Source organism: Hemitrygon akajei, chromosome 3 (assembly GCF_048418815.1).
Source record: "Hemitrygon akajei chromosome 3, sHemAka1.3, whole genome shotgun sequence".
Taxonomy (NCBI): domain Eukaryota; kingdom Metazoa; phylum Chordata; class Chondrichthyes; order Myliobatiformes; family Dasyatidae; genus Hemitrygon; species Hemitrygon akajei.
In genome coordinates, this window is record NC_133126.1 from 157,378,134 (window position 1) to 157,404,475 (window position 26,342).

General features: G+C 38.3%; 1 protein-coding gene across 5 annotated transcripts in view; it reads left to right on the forward strand.

The window, feature by feature from the left end:
* Positions 1-26,342, forward strand: part of LOC140725546 (ephrin type-B receptor 3-like) — an 88,883-nt gene that overhangs the window by 27,094 nt on the left and 35,447 nt on the right. For all 5 annotated transcript variants that reach the window (XM_073041147.1, XM_073041149.1, XM_073041148.1 and 2 more), the window contains exons 2-3: positions 2,008-2,072; positions 5,799-6,471. In XM_073041147.1, the coding sequence (XP_072897248.1) occupies positions 2,008-2,072; positions 5,799-6,471 (738 nt within the window). The remainder of the gene's footprint in view (positions 1-2,007; positions 2,073-5,798; positions 6,472-26,342) is intronic.

Sequence of the window (26,342 nt, forward strand, 5' to 3'; positions counted from 1 at the left end):
CAGTAAAATGTCTTGGTATTCCGCCGATGTTTTTCCCTTAATGAACACCATCAAGTACAGCTGAACAAGTTATTTGTGTGCGGGATCTGTGTGCAGGTTGGCTGCCACACTTGTCCATTTCGGTCAATGACCTTCCAAAATGCAATTAGATATAAATTACTTCTAGACTTCCTGTGGATGTATTTCTTCCAATGAACAAGCTAATTTCCTTTTTAGGAATTTTAGAATGTTGTGTCAAAATTCCTGAGTTCTGGTTGGTCTCTGTGAGACATTTCTAACTTTACTCATTTTTTTTAATGTTAAATGTGCTGCTCTTGTTGAGTCTCACTGATTTATAGGAATGTTAATTCTTTGATAGCCTTGGATTTTCTAAGAAAGCTATGTGTTCTTGCCACTTGTCTACCATCTAAACCGGCTCTTATCATTTTATATCTTATAATCAAGGGAAGACTTTCTTGACCACTGGTCTCATTTTACAAAGGTATAACTTAAGTATTTTTTTCCAATTACAATGCACCTGCTACCTATGCTGTATGTTCATTCTGATGGTTCCCATCTGGCCCCATGGTCCTAAGCTGACATTATCATGATTTTCAATTTTTTAACCATCATTAAATTTTGAAATGGGGAATTTCTTTGTAAAATCAGGTTAAATTTACAGAGTAAGTAACAGCAGATTCAACAACAATGGGCTGTGTGAAATATTGGGTAAATCTTGCACCGGATGCCATTGCTGATACTGCATAGTCCTGATATCCAGTGATCTCTGTGGTGTTATATTTATGTAGCTCCTGCTGACTGTGGTTGGTCAGCTGAATCCTAATGCAGTCCACAGTTGCCCCAGTTCTCAGAGCCTGTGCTGGGTTAAACAATGCCCAAGTATAGCAATCCCCTTCCAAATAAACGGAGCAATCATCTCCCAGGCAAAACTCAAGTTGTGATCTTACCTTTTATTTAATGTAGATTTTAATATATAGATTTTTGTATTCAGCAAAACAATTCTTGCCCTTTTTACAAACACTCAGTGTTGCCGTATATGTATATTTATGAATATTGAAGATGTGCACAGCCATTTTAATGGCCCCACTTATGCTAACAGGGTTCTGGCAGCTTCCGAGTCTAGCGGTAAAGTTTCACCAGAGCCATCTTGTGAGTGCAGCTGGCTACCTGTACTGAGACAATCCTTACCCTGGAGAGCTGGGAGCCGTCGACTTTGATGGAACCATGCTGGAACACACAACATGACCCAGAGACGGGTAGTGATTTTAGGGCAACTCAAGATTTTCCTATTGTTCAGTATCCCATGACATGCTCTTTACTCCTAACATTAAGTTCATTAGTCGTCATTCAATCCATGTATTCCACATACCGGCAAGTTATGTTTGAGAAGGTTATACAGCGGAATGTGTAGCTCTAGGTAAGTTTGATCTGGTGGTAACCCTTTATAATGGTCAGGCTGGTGAGCAGCTGTTCTTGTTCACATATGGCTACAGAAACGGTCCCCTGTTTCACTGATTTGTAACAGTCCTTCTTCACTCTAGGGCATGTTTAATGTGAATTACCCTGATCCATTTTAAACCCCTTGATGCTTTTGACCCTGTCCTCCCTCCCAAGCAATTTGTGCCTCTGGTTTCCTTAACCTTTGCCTTTTAAAATGCTGATTTATGTGCTGAGACCTCCAGGTCTGATTTGGCATAAATCAAAAAATTCTGTGGCTGAAACACAAAAGCATTTGTTTCCAAAGGAGTAAGTGCACCTTTTAGACAGTCTGTGAACAAAAAACATGGTGGGATTATAAAGGAAATAATACCCAAATATATCTCAGAAACTACACAGCCACTACATTTCTAAAGAATGGGTGCAAAGGAGCCAATAATGTCATTTTGCTGCATTTCACCGTTTTGATTCTGTGTGAATATGTGAGCTCTTGTGAACACTAGTTTGCATTTGTGTTGCTTTTCTTCTTAAGCATCGCAAAGTGACTTTTGTCTTTATTTTAATCCACAGAGACCCTTATGGATTCAAGATGGGCAACTGCCGAGCTGGGATGGACTGCACATCCAGAAACAGGGGTGAGGACAATTTACACAATGTACCACAGGCTCACACAATTAAACTGTCAATGTGAAAAGGTTTTAGCAAGCAAATCCCAGTAGGTTTTAAATTGTAAGGAGAAATAAGGTGGTAGAAGAGAGAAGAGCTTGCAGTCAAATAACTGGAGGAAAAGAATTTCACTGAGGGCTAACATAGACATGATGGGCTGAATGGCTTTCTATGTTGTAAAAGAAAATGACAAATTAAATATGACTTTCCAAGTTTTCCTGCATGGTTTATGAATATTGCTTCTTCATTTATCTGCACCACCCCAATGACCAGCTCTTTTGTTTTGCTGATACTAAGTTTGTTGTCATGACACCATGTCACTAAGCTTTCTATCTCCTTCCTGTACTCCAACTCATTGCTATTTGAGATATGGTCCACTTCAGTGTGGTCATTTTCCAACTTGTAGATGGAATTAGAGCAAGATCTGGCCTCGTTGTCATGAGTGTATTGGGAGCGAAGGGCTGATGGATGGAGTCTTGTGGAGCACCAGGTTTGAGATTAATCGTGGTGGAAGCATTGCTGCCTATTCTTCCTGATTGTGATTTGTTGGTCAGGAAATCAGGTATCCTGTTGCAAAGGGAGGTGTTGAGTCCAAGGCCTAAGAATTACAGATTTGATCTAAAATAAAATTACATTAAACCTTAAATAAACTCATCAGATGGGAAATATGTGGTAGTTTTAGCTGTTTCAAGTATTCAAAATAAAATCACAAACTGAACTCGGGGGTGATAAGACAAATTTGCTCACTGAATACAGATTGTTAGAGAGTAACATAACTGGATTTGGATCTGAAGATCTGTGTAATCAGTGATTAGACTGATTGGAAATAAGAGTTTTCAATGTGAAGTACTTTGATTTCTTTCTGAATTGGGAAAGGTTAATGCAAAGGTGCAAGTTATACCATTTCTGACTCCTTGTAATGCTCATCTTAAATGATCCAATAAATGATGTTTGACAGAATTGCTAAGAAATATTTAACATGATATTCATGTTTTGATTATCCATGGGTATCATTTCAATAATTAGACAAAAGGTTTAGATTCAAAATCGGTTCACGATGAAGGATTTCCTGTTCGTTTTATATGTTGATGAGGTGAACCTGAGAAATTCTGACTACATATGAGTGGATTCTGCAAGCTTCCTGTGCAAATTTGGGAGAAGCTGCTGCTCTTTGCAACCGTAATCCAGTTTACAATACACTCTAATCTGTAACTGCCAGTTGGGCAAAAAATCGGGCTTGGGTACTCGTAGCACTTAAGAATTAGCGGCAAAATGGAAGCCCACTGTACACATCTCCAGATTTTATTTCATTGAAACCGTTGACATATCAAAACCCTTGAGTAACAGATGAAAAGAATAAGAAAACTAGTACCATGTATCAATAAATATCTAAACCAGGAACTGAAGTGTGGCTTTTAACCTGCAGAAGTAAACTTCCATCGTATGATAGTAATATTGTATGAACTATTATTCTCAGCATAGAAATCTGCTAAATCTGCAGTTTCATACCGTGCTGTGCAAAAGTCATAGGCACATATATATAGCGAGAGTGCCTAAAACTTTCGCATGATACTGTATTTGTTTCTGTGGAGCGGGGAGCAAATATGTAAGTCTGGCGGAAACAGAAGGATGTTGGGAATGGCAAGGGTAGAGTGTAGTGGGAAGAGTGTGGGATGGGCAGCAGAGAAGGAGTGTAGGTCTAGGGGTGGCATGGGTGCAGACATACCCAGCCCTACGCATCAGGCAAGGTATTTTGATTCTAAGTAATCAGTATATTGATCATTATAGAATCTCTCTGGTTCTTCCTGCTCCCTCCCCTCTCTCTTCCCCTCTCCCTGCCCCCTTCCCTCTCTCTTCCCCTCTCCCTGCCCCCTTCCCACTCTCAGTCCACAACAGAGACCCATATCAGAATCAGGTCTATCATCATTCGCGTCATGAAATTTTTTTTTTCTACATCAGAACAGTGCAATACATAAAATTACTACAGTACTGTGCAAAGGTCTTAGGCACCCTAGTTATATATTTGTGCCTAAGACTTTTGCACAGTACTGTAGCTTTGCAACTCACAATTTCATATGATTTTTAAATTTGTTTATAATAAACACTGAAATATTTTCCATGTCCATTTTAAACGTAAAATACTACATTGCCAAAAAAACCCTACGTATTTCAGACCCAGTTGTTTAATGGGACATTTTATCTTTGCCAGAATAATGTTTGAACTCTGAAGCTTCTAAATAGAAGAAAATGGTTGGCTATTGAACAGCAATTATATCAATCTGTATTCATGATTTAATATTACAAAAAATGTTGACAGGATTCACCTCTGTGTGTTAAGTTTATTTTACTCCTTATTCATCATAAAGCCCTTTTATTTTGAATGTACTTGGTCAAATTTGGGCCTTTCAGCACCAGAAGCAAAATCTGTGTTTGACTTGATTTTTATCTTCAATAAATATTTACTGTTTTAAAGGGATACTATTTATATAAAAGTCTTAAGTGGAGAGTGGATGGATGAGATAAATGTGGAAAGAATCTTCCACAATATTATTTATCTTAGTGTAATTTATGTTCCTAAATAGTGACAAAAACCTTTCAACTTTAGTACACATATCATAATAATCAGTTTTGCATTGGATTGTGGTTGCCAAGTACTAAAGAAGATGCTCTCCATCTACCAATTAAATTTTAAAGATAAAGTAGACTGTATGGTGGAAAAATAGTCTGTTGAATTCTGTTTTATTTGTTTTAATAGTATGGCATACCATACCATCTCCCTTTCAGAGTCCTTACCCAAAGCAGATGACCATACTCATTATGATCTTGTGGCTCTACTCCAATACAATTATCTTCTTTCCAGTGACATTTCTAACTACACAGTGAGGACTCCATTTTTTTGTTGTTCATTTAAATAAAATTATTTCACAGGCTATAAAATAATGATCAATATGTTTATTAATTTAATTGCACCAAAATAAAGGCCACAGGTGACATTAATTTGACTTTCCATTAATAGTAACAGCACATTTCCAGAGCTTCTTCACTCGGCTCCTAAGAGAGTTCAGGATACTTCAAGTAGAACAGCAACCTTGGGCACTACGTTGATGAGATCAGACATGCATTGGACCTGTGACCTTTAGCAGTTAATAACGACCTAGTAAATCTAGCAGCTCTATGCCGATAGGCATATTTTCGGAACAAAATCTTCGTTGTTGATTTTTGTTCGTGCAAAGCAGTGAACACCAATGTCAACCTTTGTTCTGGGAGTTTGCCCTTAAAGTTTATATACATTTGGAATAATGATTTCCCTGTATACAATGACAAGTTAGCTTATGAAAGGTTGTTTTATGTAGAACAGTTCCGAAGCTGATTTAAAAAAGTAAACAAAATGTCATGTAGATGTTTGTTAATATGTTATTAAAAGAGAATATCCTTAAAATGTGAGTGAAACAAAGATTGTAGGCAGTTAAATGGTTTTGGAAGTGGAGCAGATGTCAAAAGCATCTACAAAACACTTTCTTTACATGAATATAAACTTTGACAGCATAAATCTAGTGCAACGCCAATTGATGGAAATGTTAATCCATGGAGAACCATTTAATTGTCAATGTATGGATAATTTTATTAGCACTATTAACAAAATGTCAGTAACTTCCTTTAACTGTTGGAACAAATGTTCTGTTTGCTTTATTCAGTGGGAAGAAGTAAGTGGATATGACGATGGAATGAATCCCATTCGTACATACCAGGTCTGTAATGTGATGGAAGCAAACCAGAATAACTGGCTTCGAACTACTTACATAGGGCATAAGGACGTTCAGAGGGTATATGTGGAGATGAAATTCACTGTGCGGGACTGCAACAGTATACCAAATATCCCAGGTTCTTGTAAGGAGACTTTTAATTTATTTTACTATGAGTCTGACACAGATTCAGCAACAGCGACGACTCCACCCTGGATGGAGAACCCTTATGTGAAAGTGGACACCATTGCCCCTGATGAGAGTTTTTCCAAACTGGAATCTGGCAGAGTTAACACAAAGATCAAAAGTTTTGGTCCCTTGTCCAAGAGTGGATTCTACCTGGCCTTTCAGGATCTGGGATCATGCATGTCAATCATTTCTCTACGCGTTTTCTACAAGAAATGCTCATCTGTGATACAAAAATTCGCAGTTTTTCCAGAAACAGTTACCGGAGCAGAACCTACATCGCTAGTCATTGCTCCTGGAACCTGCGTCAGTAATGCAAATGAAGTCTCTGTCCCCTTGAAGCTTTACTGTAATGGGGATGGGGAATGGATGGTACCTGTCGGTGCTTGTACCTGTTCTGCTGGATATGAACCTGCTAAAATGGAGACTGCTTGTCAAGGTAGGAGCACTATTGAGTATGTCTGGCGTTTCTGATTTTAACCATTCTTTTTTTCTTACTTAGATTAATTTTTTGGAACAAGTTACATTTTGCACTTTGATTAAATAAAGCAATTTAATCAGGGCTAAGTGTAGGAATTTGATGAGTTTGTAGGAGAATGATCAAATGCATCGAATACGTTATTACCTGTGCATATTGTATATCCTCAATGTTATTAGTAAGCAGAGGGATGAGACACGGGTTGTGGTCTCCTAATTATTTCAGTCCATGAAAATAAATGAAGCAAATGCACCAACAATATGCAAAAATTCAAGAGCATCATGAAGTCAAAATCTTGCTGGTCTAATAAAATATATTAATGGCAATGTTTTCCCACGCAGGGCTTCTTTATGTTGCCTTTATCAAATCTGGTTATATTTTGACCACAAATAGTTTCAAAAGAGGCTGCTAATGATATACTGATGGAGGGCATTCTGTCAGATATAGATTTAGACCGTATTGGGAAAAGTATAAACTGTCTTTATACCAAGATTATATTGGGAATTAAGACTGCCCTACATTGGATAGAACTCTGCAAGTGATTAATGAGCCTAGTTCAGTGTGTATGCATGCGGTCTCTATAACCTACAAAAGGTTATGCCAAGTTTTGTATTCAGAACACCTCACTCCACACAAAGTGATATATTACTAGGAAATGAAGACATGTTATTGTTTTTGGTTGGAATTTTTTTTCCCTGTCCGTTTTCATAATATGAATTATAAAAGCTTGAGAACCCATCAAGGCCATTGCTTCCACAGTTGTGTGGAGTCGCTCTCTCTTGAACTTCACCTCAGCTGTTCAGGCTGCTGAGGAGTGGAACTAAGCAAAAGTGGGTGTAAAACAAAATGTTTTGCATGTTCTGTGATTCTCAAAGATAACCAAGTAAAAGTCCTAAAGCATTTTTGGTTTTAAACTGGCTACAATCTTTCAACATTTGGCCACAATGTTTAGTCACACTTGGTTAAATAATCTGTTTCAATTTATGTTGTAGGGCTTTCCAACTGAGCCCATAATTTCATTTTAGGATTTTACATTTCACATGATCGTTCTATTTTAACTGAATCATAAAAAACTCAGATAGTTCATATATCTGTTAAACTCATGATATTTATAACTAGATTTGTTTTCACATCCATTGCATTGGCTGAGTTTTTAAGAATAGATTTGGGTTGCCTGCTCACCTATTTTGTCAGTGAATTTTCAGCCATTCCATCATGAAATCTCTTCATGAAGCACTTTGAATCAGAACACAAATAAAAGTTCCAGGATCAACTAGTTTAACGGTTGATATTTTCTAATAGTTATTCCTATTTGGTCATCTCTAACTTCACCCCACAGATAGGAGAAGCACTATCTGTGCTTTGAGATAATTATTGTCATGCATTTTTGACAAAGTTACTTCCCAAATAAGTTTGTGAGAAAGTTTGACCCTCAAAATCTGTTGTCCTTCTAAAAATGTTAATGTTTTAACTTTTTCTAATGAGGAATATATAATTTCTTTGGTAATCTGCTGAAAAAAATTAATGACTTTCAGCAGTCACTGGACAGGCATTATGTCATATATTCTTACAGTGTATAACTAAGTCATTTTGCATAAAACCTTTGCATATGCAGGATCTTTTAGCAGTACAAAAAGAAGCTTCTTTTCTGCAACAAACATTTACAAGTGTAATTCTGGCACATCTGAATAGTGCAATTAATATTCAAGCGTTTATTTTAGTAAATTTTTAAAGAATTTTTCTTTGGTGCTTTAAAGATTTGCATAAAATCCAATTTATGATGGAAGCAGTTTGTCTTGGTGAATATGATTTGCCAAACAGTTATTATCGTAGACCATTTTTGCAAGCTCAGCTCGTTAAATAATGGAATAAGTAAAACAATCATACTGCGCTGGAGGGCTTCTGCAAATGCAGACAGTTACAAGAGGTATTGGCTAGTCATGCATTTTAAAGTCCTTGTCTTGTTAGCAGCTACATAGATTGTGACACAGAATGGTTGTGCTAAAGTACATTAGGTTGGCTTTTCACCATCCTGATTTAGGTCAGAACATACCCAATTGACACTATGCTGGGAATTCAAAGAATATCCCAATGACTTCATAGATAAATAGTTTTCATTCCAATGATCTGCCAGACAAGCATCATAGCGTACCATTTGCTGTCACCATCCATCGCAGAGCACCTAACAGCCTGGGCGGTGAGGGCAATGGACCCAGCAGCGCCACACAACAGCATTAAACAAGACCATAACCGTAGAACCAGGACAGGAAGCATTTCACGAACAAACAAAAGCAATTAGAACTTGTGTGTCTTTGATGGGGAATAGTAGGCAGAGATACACTGTCTTTGGTATGTTGCAAGGGGAAAAAATTTAATGAAAGTAATTTGCTGCATTGTGTAAAAAAAAATGGATTTGTTCACTGCAGATGTCAATCTGCACATTTATTCTTCAGTTCCTTTATGTTGCTTTGAAAGAAAAACTTAATAGCAAAATGAAGGAAAATAACAGGAAATCTTTCACAAGCCCTACCTGTCACACCAGCTATTCATATGGCGTTATACAATGTATTCCTGTTTGTCTGTCTAACAGCGTATGTAAACTTTTATTCCTTTTGCCACACAAAAGACCCCAATTAATTTAATATCCTCATTTAAATGTATACATGTCAACCAAGGCATCTGTTCATGCAGATGAGTTGTCCAAATATGAATCACATGCTTTCTTGGTTCAGATTTCTGTCGCACAATACAAACTACATTACAAACGCTCAACTGTATTTACTTCATTGAAATGCCTTTTAAAATGGGTATTGTGAAAGCATAAAACAGAAGCTTTGTTTGATGATGTTTATATCGTTGGTCAAAAGTTCAACACTTTTATAGTGTGTAGAAGCATCAACTATGTTCAAAGTTCAAAAGTTCAAAGTGTGTATACGATATACAGCCTTGAGATTAATGTTCTTGTAGGCACTCACCAAACAAAGAAACACAATAGAATCCATGAAATATCCCATACCACAAAGACAGTCGGACATCCGATAGGAGTAAAAGAAAGAACACGTCCTGCAAACAATTAAAAAAATCTACACAACACGAAGTAAGTAAGTCTACAGCCAAGGAGCCAGGTTCAGCGCTAAAGCGAGCACCGATGGCTGCAGGCCACATCTGCAGAGTCAGTTCAGCGCTTAAGTGAGTAAAGCCTCCTGGAGTAGTGAGCTGGACGCCAGTTTGTCCTCAGCCTTTGCCCTCGATGCCTTAATTTCTTAACTCTGTCTTTGCCAGATGTTGCAAATCAGTTGTAATGTCTACTGGTGTTTTTTTTCCCCCAGTTGCTAAATTCAAGACTAACAAACAGTTCAAACTTGTGTTGATGATTACTCTATGGTTGAACTTCTGAGTTTGAAAATTACTCATTTTCAAGAACCAAGTTTTCTTATTTTCTTCTGAGTACAAAACCAGAGCTTTCATTGATATTTATTAATATTCATGGTCTTTATTATTCTCTATTATGTACAAGGCCAGAGATATCATTAAAAGAGTCACTCCATGTGCACCAGTAAGCTTGCCCTGTGAATGATTTCCTGTGTGTAATGTTGCCCCAGTTACTGCCCTGCTATTCTATTTAAGACAATAATTTTCTTTTTATGTAAATTTGACCTTTTTATCTTGAAGCAATACTCTATGATAAATATAGCTGTTGGATAAAATCACTTTATATTTTGTTAGGCGGTCACTGTAAATCCTTTTGGCATCAACATCTGGCTTTAGTCATATATCATCGTCTCCCAGAGGTGAAATATGCTTAATTGCAGCAGAAACCATGTCCCAGATGGATACTGTAGCTGAATATTGATTTTACTGTCCTGTTGGTGCATCGGACCTCCCACTACCCTATTTATAAAAAGAATGCTCTATAGCAAAGCAAATTTATACCCCTTTTGCCTTGATAGATAGTTTCTCTAAATTCTCATTTATAAAATATTGAATGAGTCCTTGTTTGACTGAACATAACTTTGCTCACTCACAGGGTCTGATGAATTGTGTATTAACTGCAAAAAATTAATTACTGCTGCCTGCACTCTAAAGTTGGGGGCATTGGAGGGAAAAAGCTACAGTAAGATAATTATTGAGTCAGGAAATATGCTGAGATGTAACTCTGGTGTAGATGGAACTGGGGCCATGCAGCATCAAAAGGTAGTGAAATTACTTGACCCAGACATAGGAAGCGAAATGGACGGGTAGGGAGACAGTCAAACAAGAGAAGGGTGAAAGAAAGGAACCAAGTTTGGGTAGTGATGTTGATGGCACTGTACGATGGCCATCCTTTATAAGTGGGTGGTAATAGAGATTAGAAACAGAAGGGGATGTGTGAAAGGAAGAAGGAAGTTAATTGCAATAGGACATGGCTTGAAAGGTTGCAGCAGGGGATGTTAGAAGCAATAGCTAACTTCTAGGTGCAGGGATGTGCACTGAAAGTGTATTAATTTTCTAACCGTGTGGGTGAAGGGGTTTTACTGACACAGGCTTTTCTGGTCGCATCATTGTGGGGTTGGTGTGTCATGGAGAGTGGTTTAGAAACTACGTTGATTTTCTTTTCACTGGGTTTAGTGAGCGGCAGAGTCAGGGTGTGTGGGGAAAGAATTAGAAGCTTGGTTCTCTTACTAATGCAGTGGCTAATGGACTCAATTCTTTCCCAGTAAAAGTAGGGAAGCTTTTACTAATTATCACAACTTTCTAATTATGACAAAATTACAGCTGGTGTTAATTCTATGAAGGCAAAAAGAAGACAGTTAATTCTGAGAATAGAGAGATGGAGTGTCAGAAAGTTAACAGCTTGAAGTCCTTCACCGCTGGAAAATTGTTATTCAGGGTAGGACAAGGTGGAACATTGGATAGAGAAAAATACTGCATTGCTTGTTACGTGCATGCAGGTTAAACTGGTTTTTAAAAAGGGACATGTCTTTTAGGTGACTCTTGGGAATCATCATTTTTTACCTCCTGGTCAAATGCTGCAGATCAGAAGTAGAAGGATTTCAGTTTGTTTCATCTTTTCTTTCATCGGACTTTGAAGGCAGCCTGCATCATAAAATTCCACTCTAATTTTCTATCCTTATGCCTTCTAAGTGTCACCATGCAAAATACGGATGATCAACTGGGTAGGGAAACACTGGTTCCCAATTGGAGCCTGAATGCAGGCACTAATGTCAGTCCCGAGTATGGGACTCCTGTGCGTATTTAGCAGGGAAAGCATCTGAGCTCATTTGGTTTAGTACTGCCAAGTGGTGCTGGTTTAGAGGGGTACTCAGTGCCTGCAAACCCTCACATCCACACCTACTCAGATCAGAGAAACTGAAAGTTGGCAAATCTCATATATATGAAGACGAGAAACAAGTAAATGCTTTTGCTTTTTTAGGAGTTGCAGGGACTGGGCTGAGGCCCACTGGCTATTTTTGGACTTTATGTCATCACAGCTCCCACAAGCATTAGGGCAGAGTTGAGCTTTGCCCCCTTCCTCCCAAGTAGAAATTAACTCCTTTGGGGGACTGGTCAGTGTGGGAGAATGCAGTCTGGTTAAAAAAGCTGTGATCTCAGATACTGAGGCTTATGATGGAATTAAAATGATTTTTATGTTCTTTTATAGTCAGTATCATGGCTGTGAAAGTTGAATGAAATTATTTTAGCCGCCTTCCCATTACAAATGCAAAGCACAAATTTATAAACTGTACTTTCATTTCTTTTTTACTACCACGCTGACAAAACGGGGCATACCTATTGTGGATTGTGTGTCTGGTTGTTTTTCAGATTGAGTGCTTGTGACCAGTAGTATACCATAAGGATCAGTGCTGGTTCCACTGTTAATGTCTTCAGAGTTAATGATTTGGATGAGAATGCAGTGGGCAGGGCGAATAAGTCGGTAGATGGCACTGAAATGAGTGGTATAGGGGACAGTGAAAAAGGTTATCTAAGATTACAACGTGATCTATATCAATTGAGAAAATAGGCCAAGGAATGGCAGAAGCATTTTAATTTGGTCCTATGTGAAGTGTTGCATTTTGATAAGTTAAATCAGGATAGATCTTACAGTCAGGGCCCTGGAGAGTGTTGTAGAAGAGGAAAGCCTGAGGTAGAATTAGATAGTTCTCTGAAACTGGTGATATTATCATTGGTCAGGCCATTGACTGTAAGAATCAGGATGTCATGTTGCAACCATATAAGACGTTGGTGAAACCATAGCTGGAGTATTGTCTACAGTTCTGGTTGTCAGATAGCAGAAGGATGCCATTAAGCTAGAAGGGGTGCAGAAAAGATTCATTGGGGTGTTGCTGAGACTGGAGGCCTTGAGTTATAAGGAGAGACTGCATTAGCTGTGTTTTTTTTTTACCCCTGGAGCATAGGAGACTGAAGATTAACCGCACTGAGGTATAGGAAATCATGAGGGACATAGATAAGGTCCATGACAGCGGTCTTTTTCCCAAGGTAAGGGAGTGTAAAACTGGAGGTCCCAGATTCAAGGGAAATCTGTGCTTTCCCATATTAGACTCCCTTAACCTGGGAAAAACTTAAAGGGGACTTGAAGAACATTTTTTCACTCAGAGCATGATGGGAATGTGGAACAAGTGCCAGAAGTGAGTACAATTACAATGTTTAAAAGTCATTGATAGGAATGGTTAGAGAAGGAGGTGCCAACCTTTTTTATGCCATAGATAAATTCCATTAAGCAAGAGGCCTGTGAACCCCAGGTTGGGAATCTTGGTTTAGAGGGAAATTGGTTAAATACACAAAAGCAACATGGTCAACATGAATGAAATGTACTCTATGATTTTTTTTTCAGAAATAAATGAAATCTTTGCTAACTACTATGAGCGGGATATCTCTTTAGAAGCAGCCTAATCACAGGGTACAATGAATGAAGTGGGAGATGTAAGGAATGTAAAAATAAACAACAGCTGTAACCTGATTGACTAGTAACACCAAAGTACCACCAACCATATTGGATCTCTTAGCAGGACCAGAGTACTTACAGGGTCTGGTTGAACAGAGGGAATGGATCAGACTTATGTCTGATATGCTGTATGAACATGTAGCACAGTGTGACAGTGCCAGTGGGTACCAAGGACTTAAACTCAGCCTATTTCCTTTCAAGTTACATAATCACATTGCGATCTTCAATACTCATCCAGAAGGGGATATGTTGAGCTGTAGTCACTTCTCCCTGGACGTATAACTGCATTTTGGTTTAATTTTAGTTTTGTTTCTCATTTCTTTGCCCTTTTCCCTTTCAGCCAAAAAAATGTACGGATGCCTGCTGCTTGGATTTTGCTGCATTCTGCTGGAAGACTTTGAACCCATTTTTTCCAGCTCTTTCCATTTTGTGGTTTCTGCAGAATAGCATTACTGGAGTAAAATAACAGCAGAAAATGTCCTCATTCTAATTTGTGACTTGAAAAGTGTGTCTTGCTGTGGTATTGATATGCATGAGGTGCAATAATGTAGCTGTATGATTCTGTCAAAGTTTGTCAGTGCCAAGCAATAAAAATATAATGACTCAGGTTTTGCAGTCAGCAGCACAGGGCCCGTTGACCTTGAAGAAAGCTGTCCACAAAGATTTAACAGACTCCGTGACTCTGCTTTTCCCCAATTATGACATGAATTTGAATCTGCACCATCCGCAGGGGAAGTATAACATACTCTACGAATATTAAAGCCATTGAGCAGCCAATCAGATTGAAGAAATCTTAACAACAAACAACAGGAAGAGCGTTGATTTTAATTGGAAGTTTTTTTTTCATTTTACAATAAAAATAGATTAAATTCTGAAGCATAAGCATGGAATATAGGTAGATGATGGAACATAATGATTTTAAACTAAAAAAATATATTTATTATTTATAAGATTTTAATATGGAATGGTAGAAAGTCACACTTCAGTTATTAAACTATTTTTAAACAAATCCAGCTGGCCACATACACTGCCCACCAGGAAACTGACTCAGTCACTTATGTCTCCAATCTTCTGTGCATCCAGCTCTCTCCATACATCCAGATGTCCATCATTCAGATCGCCTTGTAAATAGCCCTCCATGTTGCCTAACTTTTGCAGCAGCATGTCTTTATTCCCAGTTGACATCAGGTTGGTTTATTATTACATTGTCACTCTGCTGCATAATTTTAACCTTTTTTCTGGTATTGCCTATCGTCTTCTTCCCTGGCCATCTTTTAAAGATCGCAATTTTTTTTAACACAGCAGGTGCTGGAAGTCTAAAACAAAAAATTGAAAATGCTAGAAAAGCTGAGGGGTCATGGCACATCTGTAGGGAGAGCAAGCAAGTTCATTTTTCAAGTTGAAGTCCGGACATCAGAAGTGAAAAGGATATTTTTCCCCATTGTGGCCTATCCTTTATAAAGTTACAGTTCCTTTAAGTTGATGCTCTACCCTTTAAAGGATATAAAATATGATTTTATCTACCATTTGATACAAGAACAAGACCATTTGTGCAAGGCTTCAGTGGTTTTCAAAATGTGTTTGAATTACATACTGTACATGTGCTAGACCCGACCATTGAGCCTCATGTCTTTGGCAACAGCCTGTGTGATGTGGTCCAGCAAGAGTCATGCTGAGCCCCCATCATCAGCTGTAAATAATTTGTAAAGCTCAAGTCATTTATGCATGGGAACTAGCTTTTCTAAAATCTTCAGGAGCCTGTTGGTTTTGTATCCTTGGCGGGATTTCATACTACGAAGGTAACATTCAGCTGAAAGTCCTTGAACTTTGGACAACGCACATATTCAATAACTATTGCAGCCTGTGGTGAAGACGTGGCGCAGATGGCTGTTTCTCACGCAAACTACTTCAGGCAGAAGAATCCTTTCCACATCAACAGTAACTTGTGACTAATTGCAGTCATCTGTTACCAGGGAATTCGTGCAGGTGTCAGCATTGTAACGGATAACAGAAGAATTGTTCCTGACAAATTAGGAAACAAACTAAAGCTAACAAACGGCGCAACGGTAACACAGCAAGGGACTTGAATGAGAAAGTGAAGAATGAAAGGAATAAAGAGATTTCCGTCTATTAATTGAGGAAGTTTTGACATTCTTTCCTCATTCTTTCTTTTAATTGGGAAAAATGTAGCAACTGATTCTGTGCAGCTTTAATATTTAGCATGTCAGTGTTCAAAATTTGACCCAACATTTTACATTTGTAAAGCAGTTTTCTAAAGCACCGTTCATGTAAGAGAGATTCTCATGGAGAAGAGAGATGGACCCTGAGCAGAAATTGAGGCGGTTATTGACAGCAGAGTTGAAGGTTAGGTTGTTTGGAGCCTTTTAAAGCAGAGGGTGTGGTAATAAGTAGAAATGATTCTGGAAGAGATGCCCTGCAGGACTGGGACGAAGAACCAATCTCCTGTGGTGGAGCAGTAGAGAAACTAATCAAGAAGAACTGAGGATGTAGGTGGCTGAAAAAGATTTCCTAAAGGTGGGAAATGTATTTTCCAATCACTGCTTAAGTGAAAAGAATCATTAATCATACGGGTAAATATGTATGTCAATTTGTGAAAGAGTGGTATTAATAGATGATCATGCATAGAACTGTACAGAACAAAAAGAGGTTATTATAGACAATAGACAGTAGGTGCAGGAGTAGGCCATTCGGCCCTTCTAGCCAGCACTGCCATTCACTGTGATCATGGCTGACCAATATTCATCTCAATATATCCATGCTGGCTCAAGGGAGTTATTTAGGTTAACAGGAATTCCCAACTCAGTCTGCAGCTCTGTACATTCTGGCACTGAAGTCTTCAATTAAGTGCTTTGTAAATGTGTTGTGGTTTTCTGCCTCAAGCATCTTTTCAGGGAGTGCATCCAGTCTTTCGACATCTACTGGGTGAAAGTAAAACATCCCCAACCCTTTTAATTAAATGAAGGCGTAGATTGTCAAAACTATTCACAGGCACTCAAAATCTTCTGACCTTAGTTAAGCTTTGGTGCATAACTTAACAGTCTGAGAAAGCATTTCTGGGAGTGAAGCTGGTAGGACAGCCTTGCAGGTCCCCATGAGCTGGGACCCCACTTTGACGACCAGTTAGCTGCTCCAGGAGAACGTATGTTGGGGTGGGGAGCACACACTGCATACTGAAATGGATTAGACTGGATTTTCCCACAAAGAGATGGCATTGTTGCACTTGGTAAGTATCCCTTATCATTTCAGAAGCACTATCACAGATCGGAAGGTGCTATTGAGGAAGGAGTACTCTCAATGCTAGGCATGAACAAAAACACAAAACTAAAAAATGATTTTTAAGCTAGAGCACAAAGGAGGCTAGCTTCGATAGTCATAACAGAAAGGTAGCCGATCAAATTCAACGTGGAAAAAAAATCACCCTATTGAATGAATGTAGCAGGTTACCTTTTGAAATTAACAATGTTAACAAATAAAGTTGATTCTGATTCTGGTGTGTGTGTGTGTGTGTTTTAAAATTTTGATGGCTGTAATTTATACAGTAAATGCACCGTATACTAATTGTGATTTACAGTTAATACTGTTTGAAATGCTGTCTCAGTTATTAGGTCTAGTAGTTGGAAGCTAAAATTGACAACAGCATTGGGAGAACCCTTCTTATTCAGTTGTGGCATATGATCTTTTACAGAACATCTGAAATAAACGTCTTAAGTGTCCACTCCTATTACCTTAGTTCTCTAGAATCTCAATCTACCAAATTTACCAATCTACCAATCTGAATTTACAATCTACCAAAATGAGGGTGATTAAGGATCCTCATGTTCTTACTGAAGTACTGTTTTCTTGACATGCACTGTCACATTTGCACACTCAATGATACTAATACGTACACCAACTCTACAAGTGTACATAGAGAGCTCAGCCATTAGATTAGGGTCTAAATGTGTGCAATGTCTTAGTTTAATGTTTGTCCTTCAACCATCTACATTCAGAATCATGTATTAATGTCATGCTCCGATTTTTCATCTGGTGAGATTAATCATCTTTTTGTTCGGCCAGACAATGGTGATTCTGTTCAATCAAAATTAAATTTTCCAGGCTGTTAAGAGGATATTTTAAAATCCTGGTACAGAAGTGAGTAACATAAATCACCACAAATAATAATGCAGCAGTATTGATCATAGATAGCTGCATTCTTGCCAGGAAGTGATTAATAACACTGTCCATGTAACATTTTAATCAATACTCAGACTGAGTTCCTTCCAAAGAAGAAATAGTTAAGAGCTCTGGTTGAATAAGAAATTAACTTTTGTTTGATTCAGGGCCCTTTGAGTGACTTGCTGTTGTGTAGTTTCTCAAGGCACAGACTCACTAATTGCTCAGATATGGAAATATGCTAGAATAGACTTACCACTAAAATGGAATATTCACTCCGAAAGATTGTAGAAACCACATAGAGTGGCTACTTTCTTAGTTATCTCCTGTACCTAATAAAGTGGCCACATAGTGTCTGTTCATGATCTTCTGCTGGTGTAGCCCATCCACTTCAAGATTCAATGTGCTCTTTTGCACACCGCTGTTGGAATACGTGATGATTTGAGTTCCTGTATCCTTTCTGTCAGCTAGAACCGGTCTGGCCATTCTTCTCTGCGCGCTCTCATTAACAAGGTGTTTTCACTCACACTCACAGCTCACTGGATGCCTTTTATTTTTGCACCATTCTCTGTGGGGTGAGACTACAACTGGAGTTCATGGGTTAAGGGTGAAAGGTTATGGAAAACATGAAGCGGAACAAGCTGCCAGACCAAGTAGTGGATGTAGGGTCAATTTCAACATTTAAGAGAAATTTGGATAGGTACATGAATGGGTGGGGTATGCAGGGTTATAGTCCAGGCAGGGGTCAGTGGGACTAGGCAAATGGTTCTGCACATATTAGATGGGCCAAAGGGCCTGTTTCTGTGCTGTAGCGATTTGTGACTCTGTGACTCTTCTCAGTCCCAACTGGCTGACCAATTATTCCAAGACTGTGACCCCTGTTTCTACACACCCAAACCAGTGAAATATATTTCCTGCATCTACCTTTTCAATCCCTTTAAGAGGTTTATCTTTTATTGAGATTACTCCTCATTCTTCTAAACTCCAAAACATGTAAATGATTATGTTCATTGTTCCAGCATATGAAATCGTTTGTCATGTTATGAACAGTTTTTATGTTTCAGTAATAAATTTACAGTGCCTAATCTAAATTACAGGTTACTGAATGGGAGCTCTTAGCCAGAATGAAATACCGTATTTAAAGCTTCTTCAGAATAATCAAGAATTTCTGCCAAAGTCAAATATCATCTTATGAATGGTTGTATTATTAGGGAAGAAAATAGTTGGTGAAATAGGTGCCTTGATCACAAAGACTGGCACGCAACTTTTCCAGCAGCATCTGTTGCTGATCATATATGAAAAGATTCCTGTTGAAGCAAGAGGATTCACATTGGTATCCTATGTGGTGTCATTGTCAATTACAAGTTGGATGACTTAGTAATGATGACAAAATATCTAGAACATGCCAGCAATGATCATAAAGTGCAAGATTGACATTAAAACATCAGCAAATCTGTACACTGAATGGTCTGTACTGTTCTATTTTCTATGTTCCAGTTCATTTAATTTTCAGCAGTTTTTACTTATGTGAGGGAACTCAGATGTAATCTAGCTTTGATCTTTTTTTCTGACATTTAACCTTTGGGTGGCGGGGTGGAGATACGTCTCTATCGAAGGGGGTGTAAGGTGCTCCTTCTCTCCACTAGCCTGCAGGTCACCCTTGTGCAAAGTGTGGCACCTGCTTAGGCCCCACTGATCAAGGTCATGTGACGCCATGGAAGAAGGTGGTGAATGGTCAGATGAGCAGCTGGTGCATATCTCAAGTCCTGGTTATGTGAGCACTGACAACAGGTATTGATGATGACTGGGATCACCCATCTTGTAAAGATACTATCTAGAAGAAGAAAATGCCAAACCATTTCTGTAAAACAAATTTGCTAAGAATAACTGTGATCACTTAGTCTTACGACATGGTACATAATGACGATGAAGATGAACCAGTCATGGACCAGAATGAGGAATCATCCTTGCATTTTGAAAGATGAAATTTGTCACATTGGCGTGTGTATTTAGGCAGCTACCAAGGACACCTGTAATGTCACTGGCCATATTTCAGACTGAACATTTTTTTCAAGCATCCTTGGTCTTGAAAGTAGTTCCCAATACATTTATAATAAATCTATAAAACCAGTGTAATACGATCCAAGTCCTGCTCCAAAACCAGATCAGAAGAGAAAAACTCATAACCCCATTTGTTAAAATTGATTGTATGAATTAAGTGTATATTCTATTCTATTTCTTGCACAAACAGATGATTTTGTGAAAACTTTGTTGGCCCTTAAAGATGATTTTGCCTGTCTTGAAGCTCTGAAGATCTGGCATTAAACAGTTAATTTCAACACAGAAGGTCAGCAACAACAAATTTTCACGATGGGGGATGGGTCAAGGAAATAAAATAATTTATATTCTGCTTTTCTTTGAGGTTCCCAGAGGAGGCTGCAACGTTCATTTACAAAACAAAGTGTTATAACTATTGCAGAAATGTTTTAGGTACTTTAATGTCATTACTAAGTCATCCACATGGCACCACATAGGAGATCAATGTGACAGAATTGTTGGCTTTGTGGCCACGTTTGCAGATGATAGATAGATACTTTATTCATCCCCATGGGGAAATTCAACTTTTTTTTCCAATGTCCCATACACTTGTTGTAGCAAAACTAATTACATACAATACTTAACTCAGTAAAAAAATATGATATGCATCTAAATCACTATCTCAAAAAGCATTAATAATAGCTTTTAAAAAGTTCTTAAGTCCTGGCGGTTGAATTGTAAAGCCTAATGGCATTGGGGAGTATTGACCTCTTCATCCTGTCTGAGGAGCATTGCATCGATAGTAACCTGTCGCTGAAACTGCTTCTCTGTCTCTGGATGGTGCTATGTAGAGGATGTTCAGAGTTTTCCATAATTGACCGTAGCCTACTCAGCGCCCTTTGCTCAGCTACCGATGTTAAACTCTCCAGTACTTTGCCCACGACAGAGCCCACCTTCCTTACCAGCTTATTAAGACGTGAGGCGTCCCTCTTCTTAATGCTTCCTCCCCAACACGCCACCACAAAGAAGAGGGCGCTCTCCACAACTGACCTATAGAACATCTTCAGCTTCTCACTACAGACATTGAATGACGCCAACCTTCTAAGGAAGTACAGTCGACTCTGTGCCTTCCTGCACAAGGCATCTGTGTTGGCAGTCCAGTCTAGCTTCTCGTCTAACTGTACTCCCAGATACTTGTAGGTCTTAACCTGCTCCACACATTCTCCATTAATGATCACTGGCTCCATATGAGGCCTAGATCTCCTAAAGTCCACCACCATCTCCTTGGTCTTGGTGATATTGAGACGCAGGTAGTTTGAGTTGCACCATATCACAAAGTCCTGTATCAGTTTCCTATACTCCTCCTCCTGTCCATTCCTGACACACCCCACTATGGCCGTGTCATCAGCGAACTTCGATGGCAGGACTCCGAGTTATATTGGAAGTCTGATGTGTACAGGTTGAACAGGACCGGAGAGAGTACGGTTCCCTGCGGCGCTCCTGTGCTGCTGACCACCGTGTCAGACCTACAGTCTCCCAACTGATGATATAAAGTAAGGTGGAAGCGCAGATAGTATTGAGGAAGCAGGGAGTCTGCAGAAGGATTTAGATTAGAGGAATTGCAAAGAAGTGGCAGATGGAATACAATGTTGGGAAGTGCATTGCTCATAAACTTTGGTGGACAGGATAAAGGCATAGACAATTTTCTAAATGATGAACACTTTCAGTAATTGGAATTGCGGTGTAATTTGGGAGTTCTTGTGCAGGACTCCCTAAAGGTTAAATGTTGCATCAGTAGTAAGGAAGGCAAGTGCGATGTTTGCATTCAGTTCAAGAGGACTAGGATATAATAGCAAGGATGTAATGCTGAGGTTTTAAAATGCATTGGAGTTCTTCACATTTGTAGTATTGTGTGATACTATATCTAAGAAAGGATGTGCTAGCATTGGAGAAGGTGCAGAGGATGTTTACGAGAATGATTCTGGCAATGGAAGACTTAATATATAAGGAGTGTTTGATTGCTCTGGGTCTATACTTAGTAGAGTTTGGAAAAATGCAGGGAGAGCTCATTGAAACCTACCGAATATTGAAAGACTTAGAGTGTTCGGGCAGAGGATGTTTTGAATAGTGGGAGAGTGTAGGACCAGAGGATACAGCCTCAGAAGAGAAGGATGTCCCTTTAGAACAGAGGTGATAAAGGAATTTCTTTAGCCAGGGTGTGGTGAAATTCTCAAATTAATTGCCACAGATAGCTGTGGAGGTCAAGTCATTTGGTATATTTAAAGCAGAACTTGATAGATACTTTATTAGTAAGGGCTTAAAAAGGTTATGGGGAGAATGCAGGAGAATGGGGTTGAGAGGAAAAATAAAACAGTCATGATTAAATAGTGAAGCAAACTTGATGGGCCAAATTGCCTAATTTTGCTGCTATGTCTTATGGTCTGCTGTTCACCTGCTGGAGGCTTATCATGTTCTGGAGGAACTTAGTAATGGCACTAAATCTTTTATTTTGCAGTTACTGCTATTAACATATATCAGTGCAAGTATTTTGCCAGCTAATTGCTTTCCACCACTAAATTTGTGAGGCACTTTGCAATGTATCCTTATATTAGTACGAAGTAGTTATGCTGTTGCTTACAACTTACTATTCCAATAGAGGAAAAACACAGCAGTTTGACTAAACCTTGTACTGGTAAGAGTGTATATGTGCAGGAGTATCAGTGATCAGGTTAAATATCTGCAAAGCCTGGTGCTCATTTACTGAATAATAAGTTAAATGAAAGGAATTGGTCAAAGAATTCCTGCTGAATAGAGTAGGCAGAACTGGTGAATCAGTGGGATAAAGTACTCCTTCATACTGCACTTAAAAACACATACTGATATAAAAACAGCAGAAACATTCCATAATCCTTTTCAAATAAAGCTAATTAAAACTGGGATGCAATCCAGGAATGGAATAGAATGTTAACTAAATGGAGCGTTACATGATCCTTTCTTGTGTCTTCCCTTTACATTTCTCATTCTTTAATCTTAGTGCACTTTAACAGAGGCATAGAGCTTGGAGATGTGAAGTTTAGCTTCTCTCTACCTGATCTTGTAAAACTGAACTCCTCCTGCACCAGATCTTAAAGCACAAATTCACTGATTAGATTTCTGTGTTTCAGAAATCAGGCACATTCACGGTAGGAATTAATTCTGACCCGAAACTACACGGCAAGAAAGGGACAGGATGGAATTGTCAGCCCCTCATATACTGCCATTGAAATGAATGAAATGGAAATCAGGGTAGTGTAAAGTTGGTCAGTTTTCCACCAAGTGTGATAGGTTGAATCAGGATTTTAAGCATTCTACTTGGGATTACTTTTGCATTTACGTAAATTTAAGGATTTTTCACTTTATTTTTCTCAGTCAGGACAAGTTGTACAAGATGATTAATGGAAAACAAGAGCATCAGACTGCCTCTATCCAGATTTTTGAAGCATTTTTGTCTGAGATAGAGCAGCAAAATGTTAAAAAAAAGGACCTAATTCCCTGCAAATATCAATACCATGGTGTAAAAAAGACAACATTTTAAAGAAATCTGGCAAATATTCATGATCATCTTTAGGTCCAAATAACTTAATTTGTACACCACTGAACTAAATATTTACTAGTAGGCATCTATGATCTGTCTGGCCAAAGAAAGGGAATCTTTGTATAATTTGAATGTAACATACTTTAAGTATTGTGAGTAAGTCAATTTTAAAATTATGTCAAAATGTAAAGAATCCTACATGAAATATATTATTAATTTCTTTCATAAAAGTGAGATAATTAAAGGAACTGCTAATTTACTATTTTTGCAGAGAATTTGGCAATTAGCACTTAAGGAACAGGCTTGGTTATTAAGATTATAAATTGGGGATTTGGGTCCTAAATCAATGAGATGACCCTGTACCAGCTCTGCATATTTAGCTCCATGGCACTGGTAAAAACAGGCTTCAAAACGAAGCCACATAAGCCCATGGTTTATGTCAAAAGTTGGAGTATTCATTACTGTTTTTTGTTTCATTTAAGTTTTGCCAATGAATTAATTTCCTGCTGATTTAAAAGAATTGATAATGTCTACAGTCCCTCTGTTTTTTGTTAATTCAACTTATAAATGTAGAGCCAAACTCATTACAACAAGATGCATTGCCCAAGGTAATTTATTTTCAATGTACTGCGTATATGTTCATTAAATCATTTTATTACCTTTATTTGTATTAAAAGACCATGGGAGCTGTTGAGATATTTTTTATTACACTGCAGTATTCAAAATGCTTTGCTTCTGGGCATATTCCAAAAACATATGCTATTCATTAAAGCAGCTGTATGTTCTTATCAAACTATAGGGTAGACAGGTTACGTCCAGGAACATTGGTGAGAGATTTATTATTCCTTATGCAAAGACAAAAATTGGATATCACTCCCTAAGTCTGAAGCTATGTCTGAATTTTTCCAGATTTGAAAATATGTAAGTACAGAAGGGCCTGGTGTAATCATTTATGCATTTAAGCATAGGTAAACTGCACAGAGGTTGTTATACAATAACTTTTAATTTTGGCTAGCTTGAAACAGAAAGAGCATAAGAAATAGGAGCAGGAGTAGGCCATCTGATCTGCTGAGCCTGCTCCACCATTCAATAAGATTGTGGCTGATCTGGCCATGGACTCATCTCCACCAACCTTCCCCTACTATGCAAAAACCTATCCAAACTTGTCTTAAATATATTTACTGAGGTAGCCTCCACTGCTTCATTGGGCAGAGAATTCCACAGATTCACAACTCTCTGGGAAAAGCAGTTCCTCCTCATCTCCATCCTAAATCTACTCGCCTGATTAAAGATGTATGTTCAATTTCACAGAAGAAGGCTTGTTGATGTACCAGGTATATTGTGATAACGTATACCTGCACTGCAGTTCTGCTTTGTAGGAGTTACATGATCATTTAACAGAAATGATCTTTTAGATAAACAGCTTCATAGTCACAAAAGGAATCTTGGTGCAATTTATGAAGCACTGCAAGTTACTGTTCTACAGAATGAAGGTGCTTTGCCATGAAATGCTTGCAAGGAAGCCTATCCTCTTTGGGTAATTTGGCCCAATATTTCTAGATGACAACATTGTGGCTTGACTTGGAAAAAAGCAGCAGATAGAGTCAGCGGTGATTCCATTATCTAGCCCTTGGAATGAGCTGTCAAGATAGACTGATTAAAGAGTATCAGATATTAGCTTTGTGTCCTAAATCTGTCAATAATGAAGAGTAACCTCTCAAACTGGACATACCTTTCATTCATTGAATACAAAGCAAGCACATAACACTCAGTGTTTTTAATTGATTACTGTTTGTCCATTTTACACGGGGGGTATAGAGATTACATCTTCTAACCTGAGTTAGCTATCTGTGTAAGGAGAAACCACAGTTCATAGCAGGTCGCAGGAGCCAGCCAACTTCTGTCGAGGAGAGTTCACTGCTTAGTGCAAATGACAAATTCACTGAAGAGAATCAGTGGACCAAAATACTGTAATTGTAAGCATGAGGCATAACATAGATGAAAAAGGTACTTTGTCTTCTAATGCCTTTAATATCTAGTGTGAATAATTACTGTCTGGATGCCTGAAATAAATATACTGCAAAGCCCCATGAGAAGGTTGATAACATTCTGTGGAGTGGACATATTGCTGTGGCTGCTTTTCTGCCAGATTCCAAAGAGGATGAAGAGGCCCTAATTAAACTTCTTAAAAATACAGTATAACAGTTGTCAATTTGTACTGAAATTCTTCCCAGGTTAGCTTCAGTTTTAAATACACAAATGCTGACCTATGAAAATGTCCATATCTTCACTCTACCAGTTAATATTCAGCCCAATTTACAGAAAGGCTGACTACTCAGTTTACCAGATTATCTATTCTCTGAGGTTTGTTGAGGCTACTGAATGATACAACTCTGTCTCAGGAGTCAAGTTGTGCCTGATAGATCACCAGGTCCATAATAGCACAGAACACAAGGAGTCACATGCTCTGGGTTAGAAACCAGCTCTGTTTATTTAGCAAGTGCAAACCATTGAAGAGCATGCAAGCCTTTGTATTGAACTAATTCCATCCTCACATCACCTGCACTGCTGTCCAATCCCGCAAAGTCATGCTTATGCTTAAAGGGCAGTCAACATGTTTTTGACTGTTTGTTGATATCAGAACTTTTATTTGCTCTCCACATGTTGGGAATGTCATTAAATTACGTCCTTAGGTTGAGGTATCAAGTCATCGTTCAGTCAACTGCACCATTCCTATTGATGTGTACCTAGGATTTCATAATTGATTTCAACGTGACAGGTAGGAACCTACAGATCATGCTGTGTATGTTTTGTTTTCATCTCTGATTCCAGGCTGTACAAGCTGTTATTGGCAGATAATTGTGCATCTTTCCTATCATGCCTCATTTGCTCCCATAACTTTCTATATTACGTAAGATCTATATTCTTCTGTTCTTCTTCCTCACTGTCAGTAATATTTTTAATCCTTATCATTGACTGTAAACTGAAAGAAATAATAGGTTTTTATCCATTTTGTCAAATTCTTCTCTCATTTTAAACACTGTTAACACATATCATCTCACATATTAGTATACCCACAAAATATAGGTCTTTCAGTTGAAGTCT